At 38.8% G+C, this 22,338-nt stretch overlaps 2 protein-coding genes across 3 annotated transcripts in view; both read right to left on the bottom strand.

Moving 5' to 3' along the window:
• LOC137866424 (ubiquitin carboxyl-terminal hydrolase 2-like) overlaps positions 1-1,617 on the bottom strand; it is a 28,676-nt gene extending 27,059 nt beyond the window's left edge. The window contains 2 exon segments of the mRNA XM_068702379.1: positions 656-819; positions 1,359-1,617. The gene's annotated coding sequence lies outside the window, so the exon portion shown is untranslated.
• A 5,427-nt stretch (positions 1,618-7,044) lies between these two features.
• tbcela (tubulin folding cofactor E-like a) lies at positions 7,045-21,512 on the bottom strand. 2 transcript variants are annotated; one of them, XM_068702165.1, is made up of 11 exons: positions 21,389-21,512; positions 20,299-20,494; positions 20,142-20,222; positions 18,538-18,705; positions 18,312-18,451; positions 17,090-17,271; positions 16,486-16,742; positions 13,021-13,147; positions 11,551-11,667; positions 11,056-11,167; positions 7,045-10,461 (listed from the first exon to the last, which is right to left on the bottom strand). In XM_068702165.1, coding segments are annotated over exons 2-11 (1,413 nt in total). In that variant the 5' UTR covers positions 20,300-20,494; positions 21,389-21,512; the 3' UTR covers positions 7,045-10,233. The 2 variants fall into 2 exon arrangements, with proteins under 2 accessions (XP_068558266.1, XP_068558355.1); XM_068702254.1 differs by having other exon boundaries at positions 20,142-20,200.
• Between the last annotated feature and the right edge of the window lie 826 nt (positions 21,513-22,338).

Genomic DNA, 22,338 nt, shown 5'->3' with positions numbered 1-22,338 from the left:
TTGGGAAGAAAAGATTTAGTTTTAACCAACTTTTAAAGGGAAAGTGGATCAATAAAACCCTGTTTGTTTTCTCAAGTCCACGAGATGAACTGGTCTCCATGAGAAGTCTGAATATGTCACCATGGCTGCATCATGTATCAGATGCATTGCATGTCAGGTTTGGTGTCTAACGGTAATGTTTTACCCAGCAGGGTATATATCATCCATATGAGTGTCTGTCAATCAGCGTGTAGCCCCGCCCCTAAATCATCCCCTCTTTATGGTCTGTTTGACTCTAAATGGACCATAATGTACTAAATGAACATCATGCTGTATTGAAGAAGACTGTAAACTAGAGATTGAGACCATAAACTCATGTTTACAATGTTTACTGAGGGAATAAATCAAGAGAGAAGTAGAGTCATTTTAGACTAGACTTCTATACAACCAGAGGAGTCGCCCCCTGGTGGTCACTAGAGAGAATGCAGCTTTAACACATGAAGAACTGAAGAACTCTTTAGAACAGAAGGTTCTCTGCCTTACACACAAAAACATGAAAGCACTATGAACAACATGTACTTGAGGACACACCTCAAGCCTTCAGGTCTTCACACCGGACAGCTTCTGTGTGTGTGTGTGTGTGTGTGTGTGTGTGTGTGTGTGTGTGTGTAGTTACCTGCTGTAGTTGTAGCGGTGTGTGTGTGTGTGTCAGTCCCCACAGGCAGTAATGGCTCTTGGGCAGCTCATCGTACTGTTGCTACCCCGCGGTGTCAACACACACATACATCCACACACACACACACACACACACACACACACACTTTCTGACACGGATCACTCCTGTGGAAAACACACAGGACAATACAGTGAAGCAGCAGCATTACACATGTTTCATCTAAAAATATAAAAGTATACAATAACATTGTGAAACTCTGATATCAAGCTGTCTGGTGGGACAGTGAAGTCCGTCCCTGAGGAGACCAAATGTCCAGTACAAGTATCACGTCGCCTTCAGAAATCAACATGTCCTTCACCTGTCTCTCTCAGCACGGTCAGACCACGCCGATCAACACATTCTCCAGATTTCATGTCCCACCATGAAAGATTAATGGTGCGTCCTTCAGCTCGTGATATCAACATCCAGAAATATATAAAGCTCAGGTAGAGAGAAAGCGGATAGGTGGACTCCATCTCGTACAGCTGCATTAAGGTGGCTCACATTTCACCATCTATACATATTCACTATCTTACTGAGGACATGCCCCGCAGAGCTGCTCACAGTTCTTCTGGAACAATCCAGAACTTTCTAGAACCTCTCGTTCCTGTATCACCATCTCCTGAGGAAGACGTACCAATAAGCCCACACAGTGTGCACTCACCTGACGGAGGAAAGGAGGACGTTTAGTTCAGAGGCTCACCCTTGTTGTTGTGAGCGGCCGGGCCGATAGGACGGACAGCAGTGAGGAGCTACTAGTGAGGCTGTGAGAGCCGAGCGTGAGCACAGCGCTCCAGAATAACACAGATCCAGTTACACAGCCGGTAAATATAGCAGACGTCCTGTGACCCTCTGCAGGACGCTCAACACGCCGCGGCATTCCAATTAGCTCTGAGAGGACTAGCATGGACGCCTTTATACGAGTTAAATAGAGTTATACGAGTTAAACAAGTTAACTGGAGTTATATGAGTTATACGAGTTAAACAAGTTAACTAGAGTTATACGAGTTAAACAAGTTAAACAAGTTAACTAGAATTATACGAGTTAAACAAGTTAACTAGAGTTATATGAGTTATACGAGTTAAACAAGTTAACTAGAGTTATATGAGTTATACGAGTTAAACAAGTTAAACAAGTTAACTAGTTATATGAGTTATACGAGTTAAACAAGTTAACTAGAGTTATATGAGTTATACAAGTTAAACAAGTTAACTAGAGTTATACGAGTTAAACAAGTTAAACAAGTTAACTAGAGTTATATGAGTTAAACAAGTTAAACAACTTAAACAAGTTATCTAGAGTTATATGAGTTATACGAGTTAAACAAGTTATACGAGTTAAATAGTTATACGAGTTAAACAAGTTAACTAGAGTTATATGAGTTAAACGAGTTAAACAAGTTAAATAGAGTTATATGAGTTATACGAGTTAAACGAGTTATACGAGTTAAATAGAGTTATACGAGTTAAACAAGTTAACTAGAGTTATATGAGTTAAACGAGTTATACGAGTTAAACAAGTTAAATAGAGTTATATGAGTTATACGAGTTAAATAGTTATGAGTTATACGAGTTAAACAAGTTAAATAGAGTTATATGAGTTATACGAGTTAAACGTTAACTAGAGTTATGTGAGTTATACGAGTTAACTAGAGTTATATGAGTTATATGAGTTAAACAAGTTAACTAGAGTTATATGAGTTATACGAGTTAAACAAGTTAAACAAGTTAATTAGAGTTATATGAGTTATACGAGTTAACTAGAGTTATACGAGTTAAACAAGTTAAATACAGTTATATGAGTTATATGAGTTAACTAGAGTTATACGAGTTAAACAAGTTAAACAAGTTAACTAGAGTTATATGAGTTATATGAGTTAAACGAGTTAAACAAGTTAACTAGAGTTATACGAGTTAAACGAGTTATATGAGTTAAACAAGTTAAATAGTTATATGAGTTATACGAGTTAACTAGAGTTATATGAGTTATACGAGTTAAACGAGTCAAACAAGTTAACTAGAGTTATATGAGTTATACGAGTTATACAAGTTAAATAGAGTTATATGAGTTATACGAGTTAAATAAAGTTATACAAGTTAAACGAGTTAAATAGTTATGAGTTAAACAAGTTATACGAGTTAAACAAGTTAAATAGAGTTATATGAGTTATATGAGTTAACTAGAGTTATACAAGTTAAACAAGTTAACTAGAGTTATATGAGTTATACGAGTTAAACAAGTTAACTAGAGTTATACGAGTTAAACGAGTTATACGAGTTAAACGAGTTAAATAGAGTTATACGAGTTAACTAGAGTTATATGAGTTATACGAGTTAAACGAGTTAAACAAGTTAAACAAGTTAACTAGAGTTATACGAGTTAAACGAGTTAAATAGAGTTATATGAGTTATACGAGTTAAATAGAGTTATATGAGTTATACAAGTTAAACGAGTTATACGAGTTATACAAGTTAAACGAGTTAAACAAGTTAACTAGAGTTATATGAGTTAAATGGAGTTATATAAGTTAAAAGGAGTTATATAAAGTTAAAAGGAGTTATATAAAGTTAAATGGAATTATATAAAGTTAAATGAGTCAACCACACTGCTTTCACAGAAAGTAAAGTATGGTGTGAGAAGTTTCCAAGTCTGTCACATTCCACCCATCAAAGTGAAAAAGTGATTCAATTTCACAGCTGATTGTAACCAACTGCATTTCATCTTCATACGACTTACCTCCTACGTTATCTCCCTTATTCCAATGTGTGTGTGTGTGTGTGTGTGTGTGTGTGTGTGTGTGTGTGTGTGTATTACTTCTCATCCACTTTATATTGACTCTTCCTTTTAATCTTATGTTATTATTTTTTCTATTTTAATAGTTGTTGTGAACTCTGACACAATAATTTATTTTGAGATTAATAAAGTTCCATCTTATCTCCCTTATTCCAATATAGTATAGTATTATACAGTATATATATATATATATATATATATATATATATATATATATATATCTTACTATATTACTATATATATAGTATACTATAGTAATATATATATATATATATATATATATGTATATGTATATATATATATATATATATATATATATATATATATATATATATATATCTTTTATTAGAAACACAGTGAGGGAATGTGCAGCAGAGTGAGAGAACAACAAGAGACATCAGTCAAAAACAAAACCGCTAGAATAAAACTAATCACACAGTGAAGGCAGAAAAAATAACTAAAATATGATGTAATCGGACTGAATGGTTGGGTTCACATTACTGCACATATGAAGTAGGAAACAATTACTAAAGTTATATCTTATAATAGTTGTAAAACTAGTGAATGACAAACATAAACTGTAGTAACAAATGGTGGATTTTTTGTTACAGCACAAGAAACCAGTTGACGTATGTGTGCAAGACGGTGTCCGTGAGGGGTCACATCTTTACATGACACCGGGAGGAGATGGGACACCAGAGCTGGAGACACAACGACGACCGGTGTTACGGTTTATCAAGCGACCCGGTTAACTGGTAACTTTCAGCCGAACGCGTCCTTGGTTGCCGTAGTCACGTCAGCTGTTAAAAACAGTTAACAGGGTCCCTTGATGAACCGTAACACCAGTTAACAGGGTCCCTTGATGAACCGTAACACCAGTTAACAGGGTCCCTTGATGAACCGTAACACCAGTTAACAGGGTCCCTTGATGAACCTTAACACCAGTTAACAGGGTCCCTTGATAAACCGTAACACCAGTTAACAGGGTAACATCAGTTAACAGGGTCCCTTGATAAACCGTAACACCGGTGCACTGCCGTGTGACAGTTTACGGTTCTCAATAGACGGATTAGAGAGCAATGTAGCACATCGACTAGTTAACTAAGTAGACAGTCTAGCTGTAACGTCACAACTAGTTAGGTTTAACTCAAGTTAATCAGTAGGTTATCTGTGTTGTGTTCAGACACCACCCCGGCAAACTGAAGTGTGTAAACGAGACATTTCACTGTAAATACTACACAACTTCAAGACTTTCAGCTGTTATTTTTCACCCAAAACATTCCACCGTTTATTTTTTAATAATTAGCTCGTTAAATTACCTGTCTTTTAAAAGTCAAGTCGTGTTTTGTGACTTCTAAAACGTGTTAAATGGTGTGTTTTTTGGTGTAAGGTACGTTATTTAACTTAAATTCCCGACATGCAACGCGGTAGCTAGGCTACTTGACTGCAGTCACTCACCTCCACGGTTGGAGAACATCCGGGTCCTAACCACCCCCACCACCTAAAGGTGTAGTTACGAGCTATTTGTTACAGCATTATTAAAGCCGCTGTGATCGCTAACGCTCCATAGAGGACTACGTTACACCGTCACCTGCTTTAAATCAACACCACACTGACGTAGCCTTACATCTTCTACTAAACCCACCTTTTCATGTGCAGTTGAAGAGTTTCAGCCATCAACTAACGGTTATGTTCGCTTTAACGGGTGACGTCAGTCCGGTAACATAGCTACTCTTAACTGATTGGTTCCCACCTCAGCCAAGCGTTAGCGACATGCCCCCCCTCTACACCGTCACCATGGTGATGAGTGTAAACATCACACAGTGCTTTTTCAATGCGAAAATGTTGCTTTCATGGCCAATGGGAAAGATGGGAACCTGTATGTATTCCAATGGTTTGACCCATGGGGGACGTTTTGCTATTATTTTTGAATAGTATAGAAACTAAAGTAATACTACTGGATTAAAGTAAGGAAAGGAAAGTATGTAAATAAAAATAGCTTGTATTAAACAGGATAAAAGTTCCTTGTACAGTAGTAACTTCAACTTCATTTTATATGCTTACATGCTGTGATGTTCCTGCTTAAGATCGTTTCTTATTACCAAGAACTCTCCGTGTCCGTGATGTCTGAGTGTGAATGAGTCAGAGAATCATCTGCAGGTTAACCGTCTGTGAAACAACATCTGCTGTGAATGAAGCAAAGCGTCACGCTGAGGAGGGACACGGCCACTCAGAGACTTTCTCTACGTAAGCTAATACAAGAAAGATGACTCACTCTGGTCCATTTAATCGGCTCCTACAATACAGGATGAAGCTTTAATGGCCACAGGTTCTGAACAGTCTGGTGTTACATGAGTGGGGATGAAAGCTGGACCTCCTGCACATTTAGTCCAAACCAAACCCTGTTCCACAATAGTCCAACAGCCCTCAGAGATCCACGTGAGCTCTGCTGCACTACTTTTAGAGGGTGGCCGATGACTCAAGCGGTGCATTTACTGAAATATCCAGGTATCCATTTAGTCTCACAGGTCTCCATTCAAACAGGAAGTGCTGCCAGATGTCTGGCATTCAACGTATTAATGATCTGTGTATAATGCACCGGTTCATTAATGGGTCAGGAGGTGTTAAAACTACTTCAATTAATGATTTCCTATTTTCTTTAAGGATCTTTTACACCTCCGAGGATTCCTTTGAAGACAGTTTTCAGAAATGTGCTTATATAAATGTCACATTCATCTCTGGATTATGAATGTGACATAAATGTATTAATTTAGTTCAACAACAAGCAGTCAGTAATCACTTAATATGCAGGTTGTGATGCATTCTGGTCTATTGAGGCTGCTGCTGGTTGAGTTGTTGTGATGAACGTCTCCTTGTAAAAGTGTTGAATGAGGAAAAAACGACACGATGACTTAAAGAAATCATAAAATGCCAAAAAGTGTTAAAAGTCCACAAAATCCACTTAATCAGCTTCTTCCTGTGAGCGACGGCAGGATTCCTAATTAACATATTTTCTACTTCAAAAGAGAACTTTCTGTATTTTTGTTGTTTCGTCTGAGTTCTTGTCGGGTCTCGGTTAGAAAACGGTGATGTCACAAAATGTACCAATCACAATCTATCAAACACACATAAAGCAGATTACCTGAGCTTTTGTTAAATTCGTAATAAATAACAAACATTTAGTTTCTTTGTTCGTTGCTTTATTAGTCCTGAATCTTCATGTTCTTTCTTCATTATTTTATTACTTCAACTGTGGTTGAAAGAAAATAGTTCCTACATGAAACAGCTCACAAAAAGGTCTGTGGGTCATCGGGAGGATCCGGTCCGGACGTCGCTGTCGAGTTTTCTAAATGTAATTTTTTCTCACTATGTTGGAGAGAAGACGCCATGGCAACACACAGGTAGGTAATAACAGGTAGGTAATAACACTACAGGTGGTTCTGATCAGGGGAGAACTGTCCCTTTAAAAAACAGAAAGCAATAAATAACTAAGATGACAGCATAGTGTTCTTTAAAGGAAAAGAGAAATTAAATCAACACTCAGTGTGAAACAAAGTTCATTATTCCAGAAGTCCAGTCAGGTTTAGTGACACATTAAATCAGTAACTAACATCATAACATACAAACCTGGATGAATTCAACAGGTAAACAATTCATTTACACGTAAAACAAAGTTCATTATTCCATATATCTTTGCAGGTAAAGTGACCAATTTCCTCTCAAACTAATTAAATTAAATAACTTACATGCATACCAAAAAACAATCAAAAACATCACCCACTCAAACAATGACACGTTGTCCCTTTAAAGGAGACGACAGAGCTTAATGCTGCAGCTCTCTGTCTGTGCTCCACTCTATGGCTGTAATTCATTGAATCAGGACGAAGACACACGTGTTGTAGATCTATGAACCTGCTGAGTGTCGCTGCTACGCCACATCACACGTAGTCTGATATCACGCCTCCTAATGTTCAAGTAAAGCAGTATTATGTGTTATTAAATAAACATTAGTATATCTATAACAGTAAGAAGGGGAAGTATGGTTTCCTACTTGAGATATTGATGCATGTGGAGGGTAAAAGCACACGGAGCTGTCAGGTTTCTATTAACAGGTATTTGTTTCCAAACACTAAATGTGAATATCTATATTTCATATCATCTATCTGGAGCCTGGAGTCTCCTGCTCTGCTGACGCTAGAGGGAAAAATCAATAGCACCAAATATCAGATATCAACGCTCCTCTTCTACAAGGTGGATGCTGTATAATACATACTGAGTATATTCTACATTACTATAAAAATAACCCTAGTGAGCTATCTTTGGTGGGCGTTATTGTGTGCAGGATGGAGTGTAATACTGTAGTGGCTTAAGGGAGAAGATCACTGTCGGCGGTTTAAAGGTGGATGCAGAAAACACTGGAATACACTGTAAAGAAGGTGCACTGATTCAGCATTTAAAGGGTCCATAAAACAAGAGCATATGTAAGTAATTCAAGAAATTATGAAATTATGTGACTTACATAAAAATGGAGCATTGGAAGAAATTAATGCTATCTTTTTAAAAGCCTGAATAATCATTTGAAATAGATAACAGCAAAAACTAGTAAAATAAATCATATATCCATGTACATGAAGTTTAAAAGGACCATGAACACACAAGCTGATGACAAGCTGAACCTTATCGAACGTAGAATGAGCTCAAATGAATTAAATCTATCTGTGTGATCGGGTTTAGCTAATATATGGATGGATACAATTAGACCTGAACTTACATTATGTTTTAAATAGAAAGATTGATTGGTTGTTTACAATGTAGCATGATCAGAGATCAGAGACTAGAAACACATAAATGAACAGAGCCTGAAGGCATCATGATGTCACTGAAGTGAACCTCCGTTGGTTAGCCGTTAGCGGTGCTGCTAACGTTACTAGCTCTCCTCCTGTTGGTTTAAACACTGATTGGTTGTTTACAATGTAGCATGATCAGAGATCAGAGACTAGAACCACATGTTCTACTGAATACTGGAGGAGAACCATCGTCAGGAAAACTTTATTTACACTGTGATGGTTAACGGTAAAACTTTATTTACACTGTGACCAGTGATAAAGGAAACATCCATCCATCTGGGGTTAGGGTGCAGCAAGCTAACGTAGCCCAGACATTTTACAGCTCCTCCCGAGGCGTTCACAGGCCAGACGAGTTATAGAATTCCTCCAGCATGTTCTGGTTCTGCAAAGGAAGGCGTTCCAGGAGGATCCTGATCAGCTGGCTGCTTTATGACGAAGCTTCCTCCGGGTGTCTCTCTTTAGGCGACTTGTATCCACTCATTCTCTCTGTCACTACCCAAAAAGCTCATGAACACAGATGAGGGTCGAAATGTAGATGGACCGGTGATTCGTAAAGCTTTCAGATGGTTTGTTACAACATCTTTATGCCGAAAACCACCATTTTACCCGCCGTTGGACAGTGACTCACTCCACAATCCAGACGGAGCAATCCACCATTTTCCAGCAGAGAAACCACAAAGTCAAAGTTTTAGGTACAGACTCTCATCACAACCACTTCGATCTTGACTACAATCCGCCCTGGTGCATGATGGTTGTCACAAGCAAACAGAACCACATCGTCTGCATAGAGCAAATTCTGAGGTCCCCAAAAATCGATCACTCTCCCACAAAAATCTTCTTTTTTCTTTTTTTTTCTTCTTCTTCTTTTTGTTGATTCTTCTTTTTTCATGTACCCCAAACTCCCCACAGGACCCCCCAGAGTACCCGGTCTCAAGCCTTCTCCCAAGTCCAGAAAACACACAACAGGATGAAGGAAACATCAACACACTGTTGGATTGCATCACTACGCCTGAAGCCATTTTGTCATAAAGTGGTGTAATTCTTTTGAATTGTACTATTTAAAACACTTTCTAAACTACTGTCTCGTAGAGAATGTGGTGACGGAAGTCTTTTAAATAGCAAGATTTTAGACGAAGATGCACGTCAATGGATGTTTTGATTTAGCTCCATTTACTGCAATTCATCAGGGTTTTACTCCCGTTTTCTGATTCTTCGTTCGCTGTGGAGGCATGAGAGAACATTTCCCTCAAGGATTCTAAGGTAAACAGAGAGTAATTGATAAAGAAATGGTCATTTTGTGGGTGAAGTATTCCTATATTTAAGGAGCTATGCTCTGCATATTCTATGATGCACTTTACACTGATTGTTAATTTGTTGATGTTTGACTTTGTTGGTATAACAATCTGAATGTGATGCAGCATCTTCTACAGAGAAAACACACCACCGTACGACAGAATGAACCCAGAAATGCTCCCAGCACTTAACAGTGTTTCATGCAGAATTTATCCTTCAACAACTGCTGCTCTTCCCTCACCTTGTGCCCACTTTCACTCACCGCTAATTGGGGGGGTAGTGGTGTTGGATGCTTTGCCTGTGCAGGTGCATGATGGTACTAAAGAGACAGAGCTGCAGCGAAGCTTTGCTGGTAGAGCGGGGCTAAAGCTGCTAGCTGACTGCGAGTCTGTTTTACAGTGTGACAGATTCATCTACTTAACTCCAGTGGATGCTCCCTCAAAATAAAAAAGCTGAAATAAAAAAGACACGATGGCTGCAGCCCACTGCAGTCCACCATGATGGTGTTCACATCCTTTTTTTTCTTGTGGGCCTCTGATGCTGCTCCATTTTCCAATTATTTTGTGGCGTCAGTTAACCAATCAACAAATAATCCAATTAATCAATCATTTAGTCACCAGCTTGGGTCCCTTGGTCTTGGGCACCACCAGTATTTCGTCTCCGTCCTGGATGCTGTAGGAGTGGACCGCCCGCGTGTTGTACTTCATCTCCTCTGGACCGAAGGCGCTGCACTTGTCGATGTAGTAGATCCTCATGCTGCTGGTGGACAGCTGGACCACCGTGGTCAGCTGCTTCTTCAGCTCCGCCACGGTTTGGTCCAGACGGATGCTCAGCTGACACAAACACAACAGTTTATATGTTTTAGGCACAAAAATACGACACTCGGAATAAATATGATAAGTCAACGCCGGGAATGTTTTAATTCTGCACGTAGAATTGTTGCAAACATTATTTTAAATCTCTTCCCAGTCTTAATAATAATAGATTTGCTGGAGTTGTGGCTCATCTTGTTTAATATTATATGTAGTTTCTTTTAGTCTCGGCTTTAGTCTTAAAGATCGTAAAATGGCGTAGTCTGTGACTAACAACTCTGTGACTTGTGACAGACGGTCTCTAGATGTGAGAGGGTTTGTTCTCGGAGAGGTTTTTTGTTTACACCGTTTGTACATCTGACTGAATACAGATGTGGAATCTTTGAGAGAGCAGTTGTGATAACAACGTCATGCAAACCTATAGAGAGATGAAGCTCCACCCCTTCTGGTGCATCATTGAAGAGGGAATTAAAAACCCAGTGTGGAGTCACATGACGTGTTTGATAGATTGGACTCATGAGCCACTGAACCAATTGAACATTTCTCTATTAAACACATATTTAAATATGCTCTTCGTCGTCAAGTCATTCTACGTTCATGAAAAGCTAAACTCACCTGTTCCACTTTGTCCTCACAGTGGACCTCCACCAGGGCTCGGTAGCGAGGCCGGAGGTCAATCTCAGCGAGCGGCTCCAGCTTCCCGTACTTGGTGACCAGAGAGTGATACCTGAGGAGGACAAGAGCAGGTGTGTTCAGTCTTAAAGGGACAGTTCACACATTGTTCCTCTCACCTGTAGTGTTACTTATCAGTCTAGATTGATTTGGTGGGAGCTGCCGAGTGTTGGAGATATCGGCCTTCTTGCTAATATAATGGAACTATCTCGTCTCTCATCTGTGATAAGATTCACGCTTCCTTCAGTGCGGTGATACAGTTGGTGGATGTAGTTCGGCAGGAAGAAAATAGTTCCTATGAAACCTCACACAAACCAGGTCTTTCAAATGTTTGTTTTTTTGGCGCTTTGGGCACCAACAGTGAGTGAAATCTGGTTCCATTATATTGGAGAGAAGGCTGACATCTCACACCAAAACAGATCCAGATGTTCTGGGTACCTGTAAGGCAGCTCCTCCTCGGGGTAGTCCACGTAGTACCGGATGAAGAACCTCTCAGCGTCCTCTCTCTCACAATCACTCACAACGCTGCCGTTTAGCTGAGATATCACTGGGAGCCTGAGGGGAACAAATATTGTCAATCTATCAATCAATCAATCAATCAAAGTTTTATTTATTTAGCACCTTTCAAGCCAATCAAATGTAATTCAAAAGTGCTTTTCACAATGATTGACAAGAGGAAGATAGAGAGAAGAGACTAATGCACATTAAAATAAATAAATAAAATACAACACAGAGTTAACTGATCACGGTAAAGCAGTAAAAAAAAACTGTAAAATTAGAGCAAAATAAAAAAAAGATATAAAATATGTATAAATACTAAAATACTAGCATAAAAACACATATAAGACACTGCATAAAATTATAAAAAATAATGACAAATACTAATAAAAAACAAAATTATGAATAAAAGCCAGACGGAATAGGTGGGTTTCTAGTTTCTGTTTAAAAATAAAAATATAATATATCAGCTTCTTCTAAGATCCACTGGAGGGCTGTTGGATCAAAATGCCCAAAAAGCAGCATCACCAACGTTTCTTTTGTTCTGCTTTCTCCCACACAACTTCCTTTCTCCGTTCTCTACACTGGCTACCTGTAAGAGCTCATCCAGTTTAAGACTCTGGTGCTAGAATACAGGGCAGAGAAAGGAACAGCTCCTTCCTATCTCCAGGCCATGGTCAAGCCTTACACCCCCAACCGACCACTTCGCTCTGCTGCCTCGGGGCGATTGGCTGCCCCGTCGCTCAGAGGTCCTGGCGGCCGATCGACCCGGTCACGTCTGTTTTCTGTCCTGGCCCCACAGTGGTGGAATGAACTTCCCACTGACGTCAGGACAGCGGAGTCACTGCCCATCTTTCGGCGCAGGCTGAAAACCCACCTCTTCAGGAAGTGCTACCCTGAGCCTTCCACTTAGCACTTATTGTTTTTATACTAGCTTGTTGCACTTATTGTATTCGTATTACTTATAGCACTAACTGTTTTTCTTGTTTCTGTACTTTGGCTCTGAGTTATGCTCTGCTTCATGCTCTTAGATGCTTGTTTGGAAAAGGAAATGTACTTATGACTTCTGGTGAGTAGTAGTTCTTTTGATTACCAATGTTGAATGCACTTATTGGAAGTCGCTTTGGATAAAAGCGTCTGCTAAATGACTGTAATGTAATGTAATGTAATGTAATGCTTTGTGGTAGAGAAGAACCAGAGGATCTGAGGAAGTGACCCTCAGATGTTGAACTCCTCTCTCACTGAAGTGATCAAGTAACTATCTATCCATGTGAGGACTCACTGTGCTATCATGAGGCTCTCTCACTGAAGTGATCAAGTAACTATCTATCCATGTGAGGACTCACTGTGCTATCATGAGGCTCTCTCACTGAAGTGATCAAGTAACTATCTATCCATGTGAGGACTCACTGTGCTATCATGAGGCTGCGTCGCTCTGCGTTGGTGTAGCTCTGCAGTAGAGGGATTCCCTGCAGCCGCACCTCCTCCAACTTGGGGAAGAAGTTGAGCTTCTCGATGTCCTCCCATTGGTTCAGACCTGACAACACAAGAAGTCACGTTTCATGGACAACTAAGCTAAGTTCTGACTATGCTGGAACATGAAATAATAGAATAAACACATTTCATATTAAAATGACAGAAAATAGTTTGAATATACCCTCCAGTTCTGATATAACTGATGCTAATGTAGCATCTACGCTAACCTCTTTATTTGGAACTAACAGTCTCGGCTCCGGGTTGTCTCGCACACATTTAAGCCCCGCCCACAGCTGCCAGTAGCTCCTCCCAAGAAGCTGATTGGTCACATTATTTATTAATTTATACTTTATTGTATCTCGCTGTTCTAATCTCCTAGTTTTATAAAAGCCCTTCTAGGGATGGATGTTGCAAAATCAACATCCGCTGTAAAAACTATGATATTTGAATCGGATCACTGTTTTCAGTTTGTCTATGTATGTTGTATCTGTATCTGTCTAACAAATGAACCGTTAATAAATACGTAATACTTTAAGCCTGAAAAGATTGATTTTCATGTGATATGTGATTCCACGATTCTCGATCTCGTTACAGCAACAATAAAAAAAAATCCTTTGCAGTTAACCATCACAGTGTAAATAAAGTTTTAATGTTAACATCAGTGTAAATGAAGTTTTGACGTTAACCATTACAGTGTAAATAAAGTTTAACGTTAACCATCACAGTGTAAATAAAGTTTTCCTGACGATGGTTCTCCTCCAGTATTCAGTAGAACATGTGGTTCTAGTCTCTGATCTCTGATCATGTTTCATTGTTAACAACTAATCAAGAGGAGAGCTAGTAACGTTAGCAGCACCGCTAACGGCTAACCAACGGAGGTTCACTTCAGTTACATTATGATGCCTTCAGGCTCTGCTCAGTGAACATGAGAACTGGCTGAAGGTGAATTATAACGTTATCGTGATGTGTTCACTTGTAATCTGTAAAATGTAGTTTTGGTGATAAACTTGAATAAATCCAGTAGTTTGAAGGAGATGTTTTCACATGAATATAAAATAGATATTAGAGATGAATTATGATGTTTAACTTCATAACACAAGCTCTAAACACATCATTATACATCATTAATAATAATAATGAAGAGATTTATTTATCAATATAAATACAATCTTTTATTTCCTAATCCTTTGAATTTTGTGTTTTTATGAAGAAAAAACACAATAAATAACGATAAAGTAAAAGTATAACATTTAAAACTTTTAATGGTTTACTGTCTTCAGAGCGTTGAAATGATTTCAGCAGAATTAGTTTTTGTCTTGAAGTCTGAAACTAAAACTAAATGACGTTTGATGTTTTTCTGTTGAGCAGGTGAAGGAGACGTATTGTCTTCGTCCTCTCGACTCTTCACAGAGATCTAAAAATATAAAACCGCTGAAACCAGAAACAGCTACTGAGATAAAAGCTGACGCGTTGAGGAATCTGTGGCGATGCTACAAATAACACAAAGCTTTTAGGACACTTTTATCAGCTGTTACACTAAAGCTGAAGCAATTCTTCCTCCTAGAATCAAACCATCATCCACACTGATACGTTTAAAACCAGGGGTTTATTTTACTTTATTTCCATTTATTTATTTAATTCCATTTTATTTTATTTTTATTATATAAATAGTATATATTATTTCATTTTGTTTCCATTAATTAAATTATATTTTATTTTTATTATTGTATGTATATATATATATATATATATATATATATATATATATATATATATATATATATATACACACACATAGTATACTGTATATTATTACATTCCCCCCCTCTTATTAATATTCATTTTTGAGAACATGTGTAAAAGTGTGTACTTGTAGGAAGATATATATATGTATGGGTGTGTAGCACTTGTTAATACTGTATATATACAGTATATATATATATATATATATATATATATATATATATATATATATATATATATATATATATATATATATGTATGTATGTATGTATATGTGCATGTAGGTGTAGGTGTATATTGGATATGTACTCATTACTAGCTAAACTCTTAGTACTATTATTACTGCTATTATTTTTACCATGTGATTGTTTTTTGAGGTGGTATTTCAGGGACTGTTCTATTCAGTTAAAAAGTTAATCTGAATGAATACAATGGACCCATAGTTGTGTGGATGTAGTCGTGTGGATGTAGTCGTCTGGATGTAGCCGTGTGGGGATGTAGCCATGTAGATGTAGCCGTGTGGATGTAGTCGTGTGTGGATGTAGTCGTGTGGATATAGTCGTGTGGATGTAGCAGTGTGGATGTAGCCATGTGGATGTAGTCGTGTGTGGATGTAGTCGTGTGGACGTAGTAGTGTGGATGTAGCCATGTGGATGTAGTCGTGTGGATGTAGTCGTGTGTGGACGTAGTCGTGTGGATGTAGTCGTGTGGATGTAGCCGTGTGGATGTAGCCGTGTGGATGTAGTCGTGTGGATGTAGCAGTGTGGATGTAGCCGTGTGGATGTAGTCGTGTGGACGTAGTCGTGTGTGGATGTAGTCGTATGGATGTAGTCGTGTGGACGTAGTCGTGTGGATGTAGCAGTGTGGATGTAGCCGTGTGGATGTAGTCGTGTGGACGTAGTCATGTGTGGATGTAGTTGTGTGGATGTAGTCGTGTGGACGTAGTCGTGTGGACGTTGCTGTGTGGACGTAGTCGTGTGGACGTTGCCATGTGGATGTAGCTGTGGGGATGTAGTCGTGTGGATGTAGTCGTGTGGACATAGTCGTGTGGACGTAGCAGTGTGGATGTAGTCGTGTGGATGTAGTCGTGTGGATGTAGCCGGATGTAGTCGTGTGGATGTAGTCGTGTGGATGTAGTCGTGTGGATGTAGTCGTGTGTGGATGTAGTCGTGTGGATGTAGTCGTTTGGATGTAGTCGTGTGGATGTAGTCATGTGGATGTAGTCGTGTGTGGATGTAGTCGTGTGTGGATATAGTCGTGTGGATGTAGCCGTGTGGACGTAGTCGTGTGGATGTAGTTGTGTGTGGACGTAGTCGTGTGTGGATGTAGTCGTGTGGATGTAGTCGTGTGGACATAGTCGTGTGTGGACGTAGTCGTGTGGATGTAGTTGTGTGGATGTAGTCGTGTGGACGTAGTCGTGTGGATGTAGTCGTGTGTGGACGTAGTCGTGTGGATGTAGTTGTGTGGATGTTGCCGTGTGGACATAGCCGTGTGGACGTAATCGTGTGGACGTAGCCGTGTGGACGTAGTCTTGTGGACGTAGCGGTGTGGACGTTGCCGTGTGGACATAGCCGTGTGGATGTAGTCGTGTGTGGATGTAGTCGTGTGGACGTAGCCGTTAAACTGCCGTGTTTTATACCACAGCGATGCACAGACCTGAGTTGCTCAGGCTGATGCTGCGTAGTTTGGGGAAGAGCCTCCTCAGGACGTCCTCGTTGTCCTGAATGGAGGCCAGGTTGTTGTTGGCCATGAACAGCGTGTCCAGGCCGGGGAACATGGGGCCCAGCTTCCGGACCTCGGCCCAGTCCTGCAGGCTGTTGTCGGTGATGTGGAGCAGCCGCAAGGTGGGGCACGCCACGCTGGAGGCACTCACACCACTGTACTCGTTAAGGCACAGGAACAACTCCTCCAGCCTGCAGGGCAACACGGAGAACCATATACATATGTATATATATATAATGTATATATATATATAATGTGTATATATATATATATATATATATATATATATATATATATATATATATATATATACGTATATATACGTATATACATATATATATATATATATATACATATACGTATATATATATATATATATATATATATATACATATACGTATATATATATGTATGTATATATATATTAAGACAAGTTTTCTGTTATGTTTAAATATGCAAATGAGGCGTTAAGTAATGTAAGTTGAAAGACGACGTGTTGAGTCTGGAGATGAACTGGACCGGTGCAGCCTCTTCTTACTCGGTGATCTCTCTGGTGAGCAGCAGCACCGTGTCCCAGGACACCTGGGTGTTGTTGAGGACGAGGCGGCGGACTCGAGAAAAGCCTCCAGCACATGGCGGCTCCAGACGGCCTCCTGCCAGAGGGTTGGAGCTCAGGTTCAGGAACTCCAGGTTGGGGATGTTGGACACGATTTTACTGATCTGAGAAATGACACAATGTTTTTAATTTAAAGAGAACAGGAGCAGACTGATCTCACTCTGTGGACGACAGTGTGGCCTCAGATCTTTACTGGTTGTTTAGTAGCCTCCCACCACTAGGGGGCGTGGTGCCGGTGTGAATGAGGCCACGGTGTTCTAATCAGGGGTCATTGATGCAGGTGTTGCTGAACACAATGAAGAGAAAGGTTGTGATGTATGTAGTATGTGTGGAGGAAGTGGCTGTCCTCTGTTTATGTTCTTTAAATAAACTGGACTTGTTTATTTGTCACACGTCTAAACAATCAATCAGCCGAGGACACGACACTGGTTCTTAGAACCCATCAAAATAATTACAAATGAATTACTCATTATAATGAAAGAACATGCTCATTGATGGGTGTTTAACATCATACAATGCACCTCTATGACAGATACTGCTCTTATTGTTTATTTTATTTTATATTTGTATTTGTATATATGTTTTTATTACGTTACGTTACGGTCATTTAGCAGGGTTAAGACTAGATCGAACCACCGACCCTCTGATTGAAAGGCTGCCCTGCTCTCCACTTAGCCACGGTCACCCCCACCGTGATTATTATTGATGTATATCTATGTATTTACTATTGTTTTTAATTGTTTCATCTATTCTACTCTTGTATTAGTGTTCTTGTTCTGTTGTTTTATTGCTTTTCTTAGTTTTGTCTGTCAAAGTTATTATTATTGTTAATATTTATTTATTCATACATGTATTTATTATTACTTGTATTGATTTGTGTTATTGTGTAATTGTTTATTAAGTTGCTCTTTAAATAAAGTTATTATTATTATTCATACATATGTATTTATGTAGTTATACATACAAACATTGTTATTTTACTGTAGTGATTGTACACTTTGTAAAGTCTGTTTTTAAGGTGCTGTATGAATAAAGTTATTGATATGATTAAATATCAGTCTTTGGACACACAACACACTTGTTAGTTTATGAGTAAACACATGAAGCCTTTAGATGAGGATGAGCTACAGAGTCAGACAGACACCTGTCTCCAGTCCTGCAGCTGGTTGTGAGACAGGTCCAGCTCGATGACGTGGGCGCAGAAAGCAGCAATCTCCGCCTGGTCTCCGGCTCTGATGATCCCACAGCTGTTGAGAACCAGGATGGTGGGCATGTTGAGCCGGTCTGGAGGACGGGAGGGGAGGGTTAGGGTTAAACAGAGGGGGGGGGGGGGGGGGGGGGGGGGTTAAACAGAGAGACCTCCAGCTCACCTTTCATCGGGGACCCTTGAGGAGCCACGGTGGGGACCACCACCACTCCCATACCGGGCCCCCTGCGGAGGGGGAAGTTCTCCGGGCTGTACTTCTCACTCAGAACCTCCACGAAGGAACGACCGGCTGAGTCCTCTGGAGGCTCCATGACGGCCTCCTGCTGGACGGCTGAGGAGAGACGCACACCAAGATGAACCAATAACCTTATTAATAAATACATAATAAATAAATAAATAAACTATTAATAACTGATTATATATATGTATATATGTATATATATGTGTATATTTATATATGTACACATATATATATATATATATATATATATATATATGTGTGTATATATATTCATGAGGACGGTTCGGTCTGAGAGTGAACAGGAAAAACAGGAGCAGGCGTCTTCAGCTCGTTATCTTCAAACCACAGACACCGTCCTCTTTAAAACCACAAACACGACGTTCATGTTGAACTTCTACACTTTAGTCATCGTTTATGTTTCTATAAACACGAGTGTCAGTGTGTTTAAACGCTTGGTGGGTGGAGCCTGGCTGTGGAATCTGCTGCAGGGAAACATGAATTATGAAGTGGTTTAGCTGAAATAAAAAATAAATGACCCCGTTACACTATCTTATTTGACAAAGATAAGCTGCAGTACATTATATTATAATATATTATATATATTATAATATCATATATAAAAACATATATGGTTAAGTATGAAAAGAAATGTGTGTTGTTGAGTGTGGCCCCTCTCAGTAATAATAATAGTAATATTAATAATAATCAACGCTTCTGGATTATTTATTTAAAGAAAACGTTCTGAGCACACATCACATCTAAAGTCGTGTTATTTTAATACATATTGACCCTCAGTCCTGTCAGAAGTCATGTTCCTCTTGGTTCTGTCATATTTTAGGTGAATGAAGTCATGTTCCTCTTGGTTCTGTCATATTTTAGGATAATGAAGTCATGTTCCTCTTGGTTCTGTCATATTTTAGGATAATGAAGTCATGTTCCTCGTGGTTCTGTCATATTTTAGGATAATGAAGTCATGTTCCTCGTGGTTCTGTCATATTTTAGGTGAATGAAGTCATGTTCCTCTTGGTTCTGTCATATTTTAGGTTAATGAAGTCATGTTCCTCTTGGTTCTGTCATATTTTAGGATAATGAAGTCATGTTCCTCATGGTTCTGTCATATTTTAGGTTAATGAAGTCATGTTCCTCGTGGTTCTGTCATATTTTAGGCTAATGAAGTCATGTTCCTCGTGGTTCTGTCATATTTTAGGTTAATGAAGTCATGTTCCTCGTGGTTCTGTCATATTTTAGGATAATGAAGTCATGTTCCTCGTGGTTCTGTCATATTTTAGGATAATGAAGTCATGTTCCTCTTGGTTCTGTCATATTTTAGGATAATGAAGTCATGTTCCTCGTGGTTCTGTCATATTTTAGGATAATGAAGTCATGTTCTTCGTGGTTCTGTCATATTTTAGGATAATGAAGTCATGTTCCTCTTGGTTCTGTCATATTTTAGGTTAATGAAGTCATGTTCCTCTTGGTTCTGTCATATTTTAGGTTAATGAAGTCATGTTCCTCTTGGTTCTTACCTGAAGAGACCTGGACTGGACCGCTCTCACCAGTCTTCTCTTGTGTTTGTACTGACGGCCTGTCAGAGGAGTCAGGAGTCACTTTATTAATTTCGGATAACAAACATGTATTATTATTATTATTATTATTATTATTAGTCATTGTGTGGCGTCTCACTCCAGAGTGGCTGCTTGGCTGTCAGATGTCTCCAGAAGAACAGAGCTGCTCCCTCTTTGGTCCGGTTTGCTCTGAACAGACCAGTTCAGGGAGGATGGGAGGTCTGCTCACCACATGACACCGTGGACCGGTCGGCCAAAGACGAACCAGCGTCAGTAGAGCAGATACCAGACGCTATCTCTGCTTCACTGACCTCCTGAATACAATCACATGACTCTTATCAATAAGACAACAACACGTGTGACATCACAACCAACATCAATACATCACAGTCAGTGATGATGTTGAACCAGTCAGTCAGGCATTTGAATAGAGAAGATACGTTTAATTAAAGAGATCAAAGTGGTTCTGATGTGTCTTTATTTATCATAAATCATCTCACACTCTATAAAACATGATGCTGATACATTAAGCATGAAGTTCTCTTTTAATAATTATTATAACAGATTGATGTTTACCAGCTCATCTCTGCCAAACCCCGTTTTAAAAAGTCTTAACTTCACTATTCTCTGTTATTAGTAAATATACACATGTTACATTTAACACAACCAGACGTCCTGTGATTCTGCGCAGAGGACTGCTCAATTCGGCTTTCACGTTTTTGACAAATCAACACTTATTTGGACACAATTTAAACGTTGTGTCCGTGCACGAGGAGCGGTAGAGGTCCGTCAGTGGTGAGAAGTGATTATTAAAGTCGACGTTAACTGATGTGAGCGATTCTTCTTCTGTGACATTAACGCCGAAGTCTCGTGTAACGCTCGTTGATGAGGAACGTGTTTTATATTAGATGTAAGTCAACGATCAAAATATTAAAAATATACATATTTATAAACGGAGTCTGGCTTTTTTTTACTAAAAAGCGTTTAGCTAGATTTTTAAAGATAATGACATCACTAAATTAAACGTTGTATAATCGGTGTATAACTGGTGCAGACTGCAGGTTGTTGACAGCAGACAGCTGCAGCAGCTCGATGGATCACAGATGGCAGCGATATAATAACACATATTCAATCATCATCAGCTCGTGACAACACGCCGAGGGCGCGTGTCAACACCTAATCGAACACGAGGGCGTCGGTGCACCTACCTTTGATGTCTACTTTTAATTCCCCTTGTTGATGAAAACAAACCAGCTGTCATTTTGCTCTCACATACATCCCGGAAGTGACGTCGCTTGTTAGTTGTTGTTTTTTTTCTCTCCTTTTTTATTTATTTATCTACTTCCTGTAAAGTTACACCACGTGTCGTTCTATCAAATGGAACAAAAATAAAAATAAAACTGAGACGATGACGTCACGATTACCGATGTTTTCTTCCTTATTTTGACATAATATTTATTTATTTACTTATGAAAAGAAACAACATATTCTATATATCTAATAAAATAAAACGTAACTAAAATCATAACAACACACGTACTGGATAATTTTATACTGTGTATGAATATTAAAGAATGTGTATTATATATATATATATATATATATATATATATATATATATATATATATATATATTTTGGCCGATTAATGCTAATACTAATATTATTAGCATAATACTATTTGTGGGGTTTTATATAATTAGATTTGCTGCTTATAGATTGTTTCTGACTTGTGTGATTAAAACATTTTCAGTAACTCCAGACAGTCAAAAAGTTCCATAAGTAAAAATGTATTGAAAAAAAGAGATAGATGAAATAAAAATAGGATTTTATCTAATGAAATATTCTGCTTCAATCTGTATTTGTCAGCGGTCATAAACCTGTTTGCTGAAGACAAAAGAAGCATAATTTATATTTATTTAACCATAATAACAATCAACAATATTTGGCTAAATTACTTCATTTATTACAGAAAAATATATAATACTTTGAATCTGCATTCGCTTTGAGAATCACTTGTGTCAAAGTATGAATCTGATTATTGTTTCTGTTGAAGTGAGACAACGAGTTGAACTTTAATCTTTAAACTTGTGCTTGAATGTGAATCCCAGAGTGAGAGCTGTGACAGGACCACAAGGAGATGTGAACCCTGAGATCTG

Source organism: Cebidichthys violaceus, unplaced genomic scaffold (genome assembly GCF_023349555.1).
Source record: "Cebidichthys violaceus isolate CVI_PGR_0920_01 unplaced genomic scaffold, fCebVio1.0.p SCAF_1, whole genome shotgun sequence".
NCBI classification, from domain to species: Eukaryota; Metazoa; Chordata; class Actinopteri; order Perciformes; family Stichaeidae; genus Cebidichthys; species Cebidichthys violaceus.
Note: the sequence above shows the minus strand (reverse complement) of the source record. Positions and strands in the feature narration are given on the sequence as shown.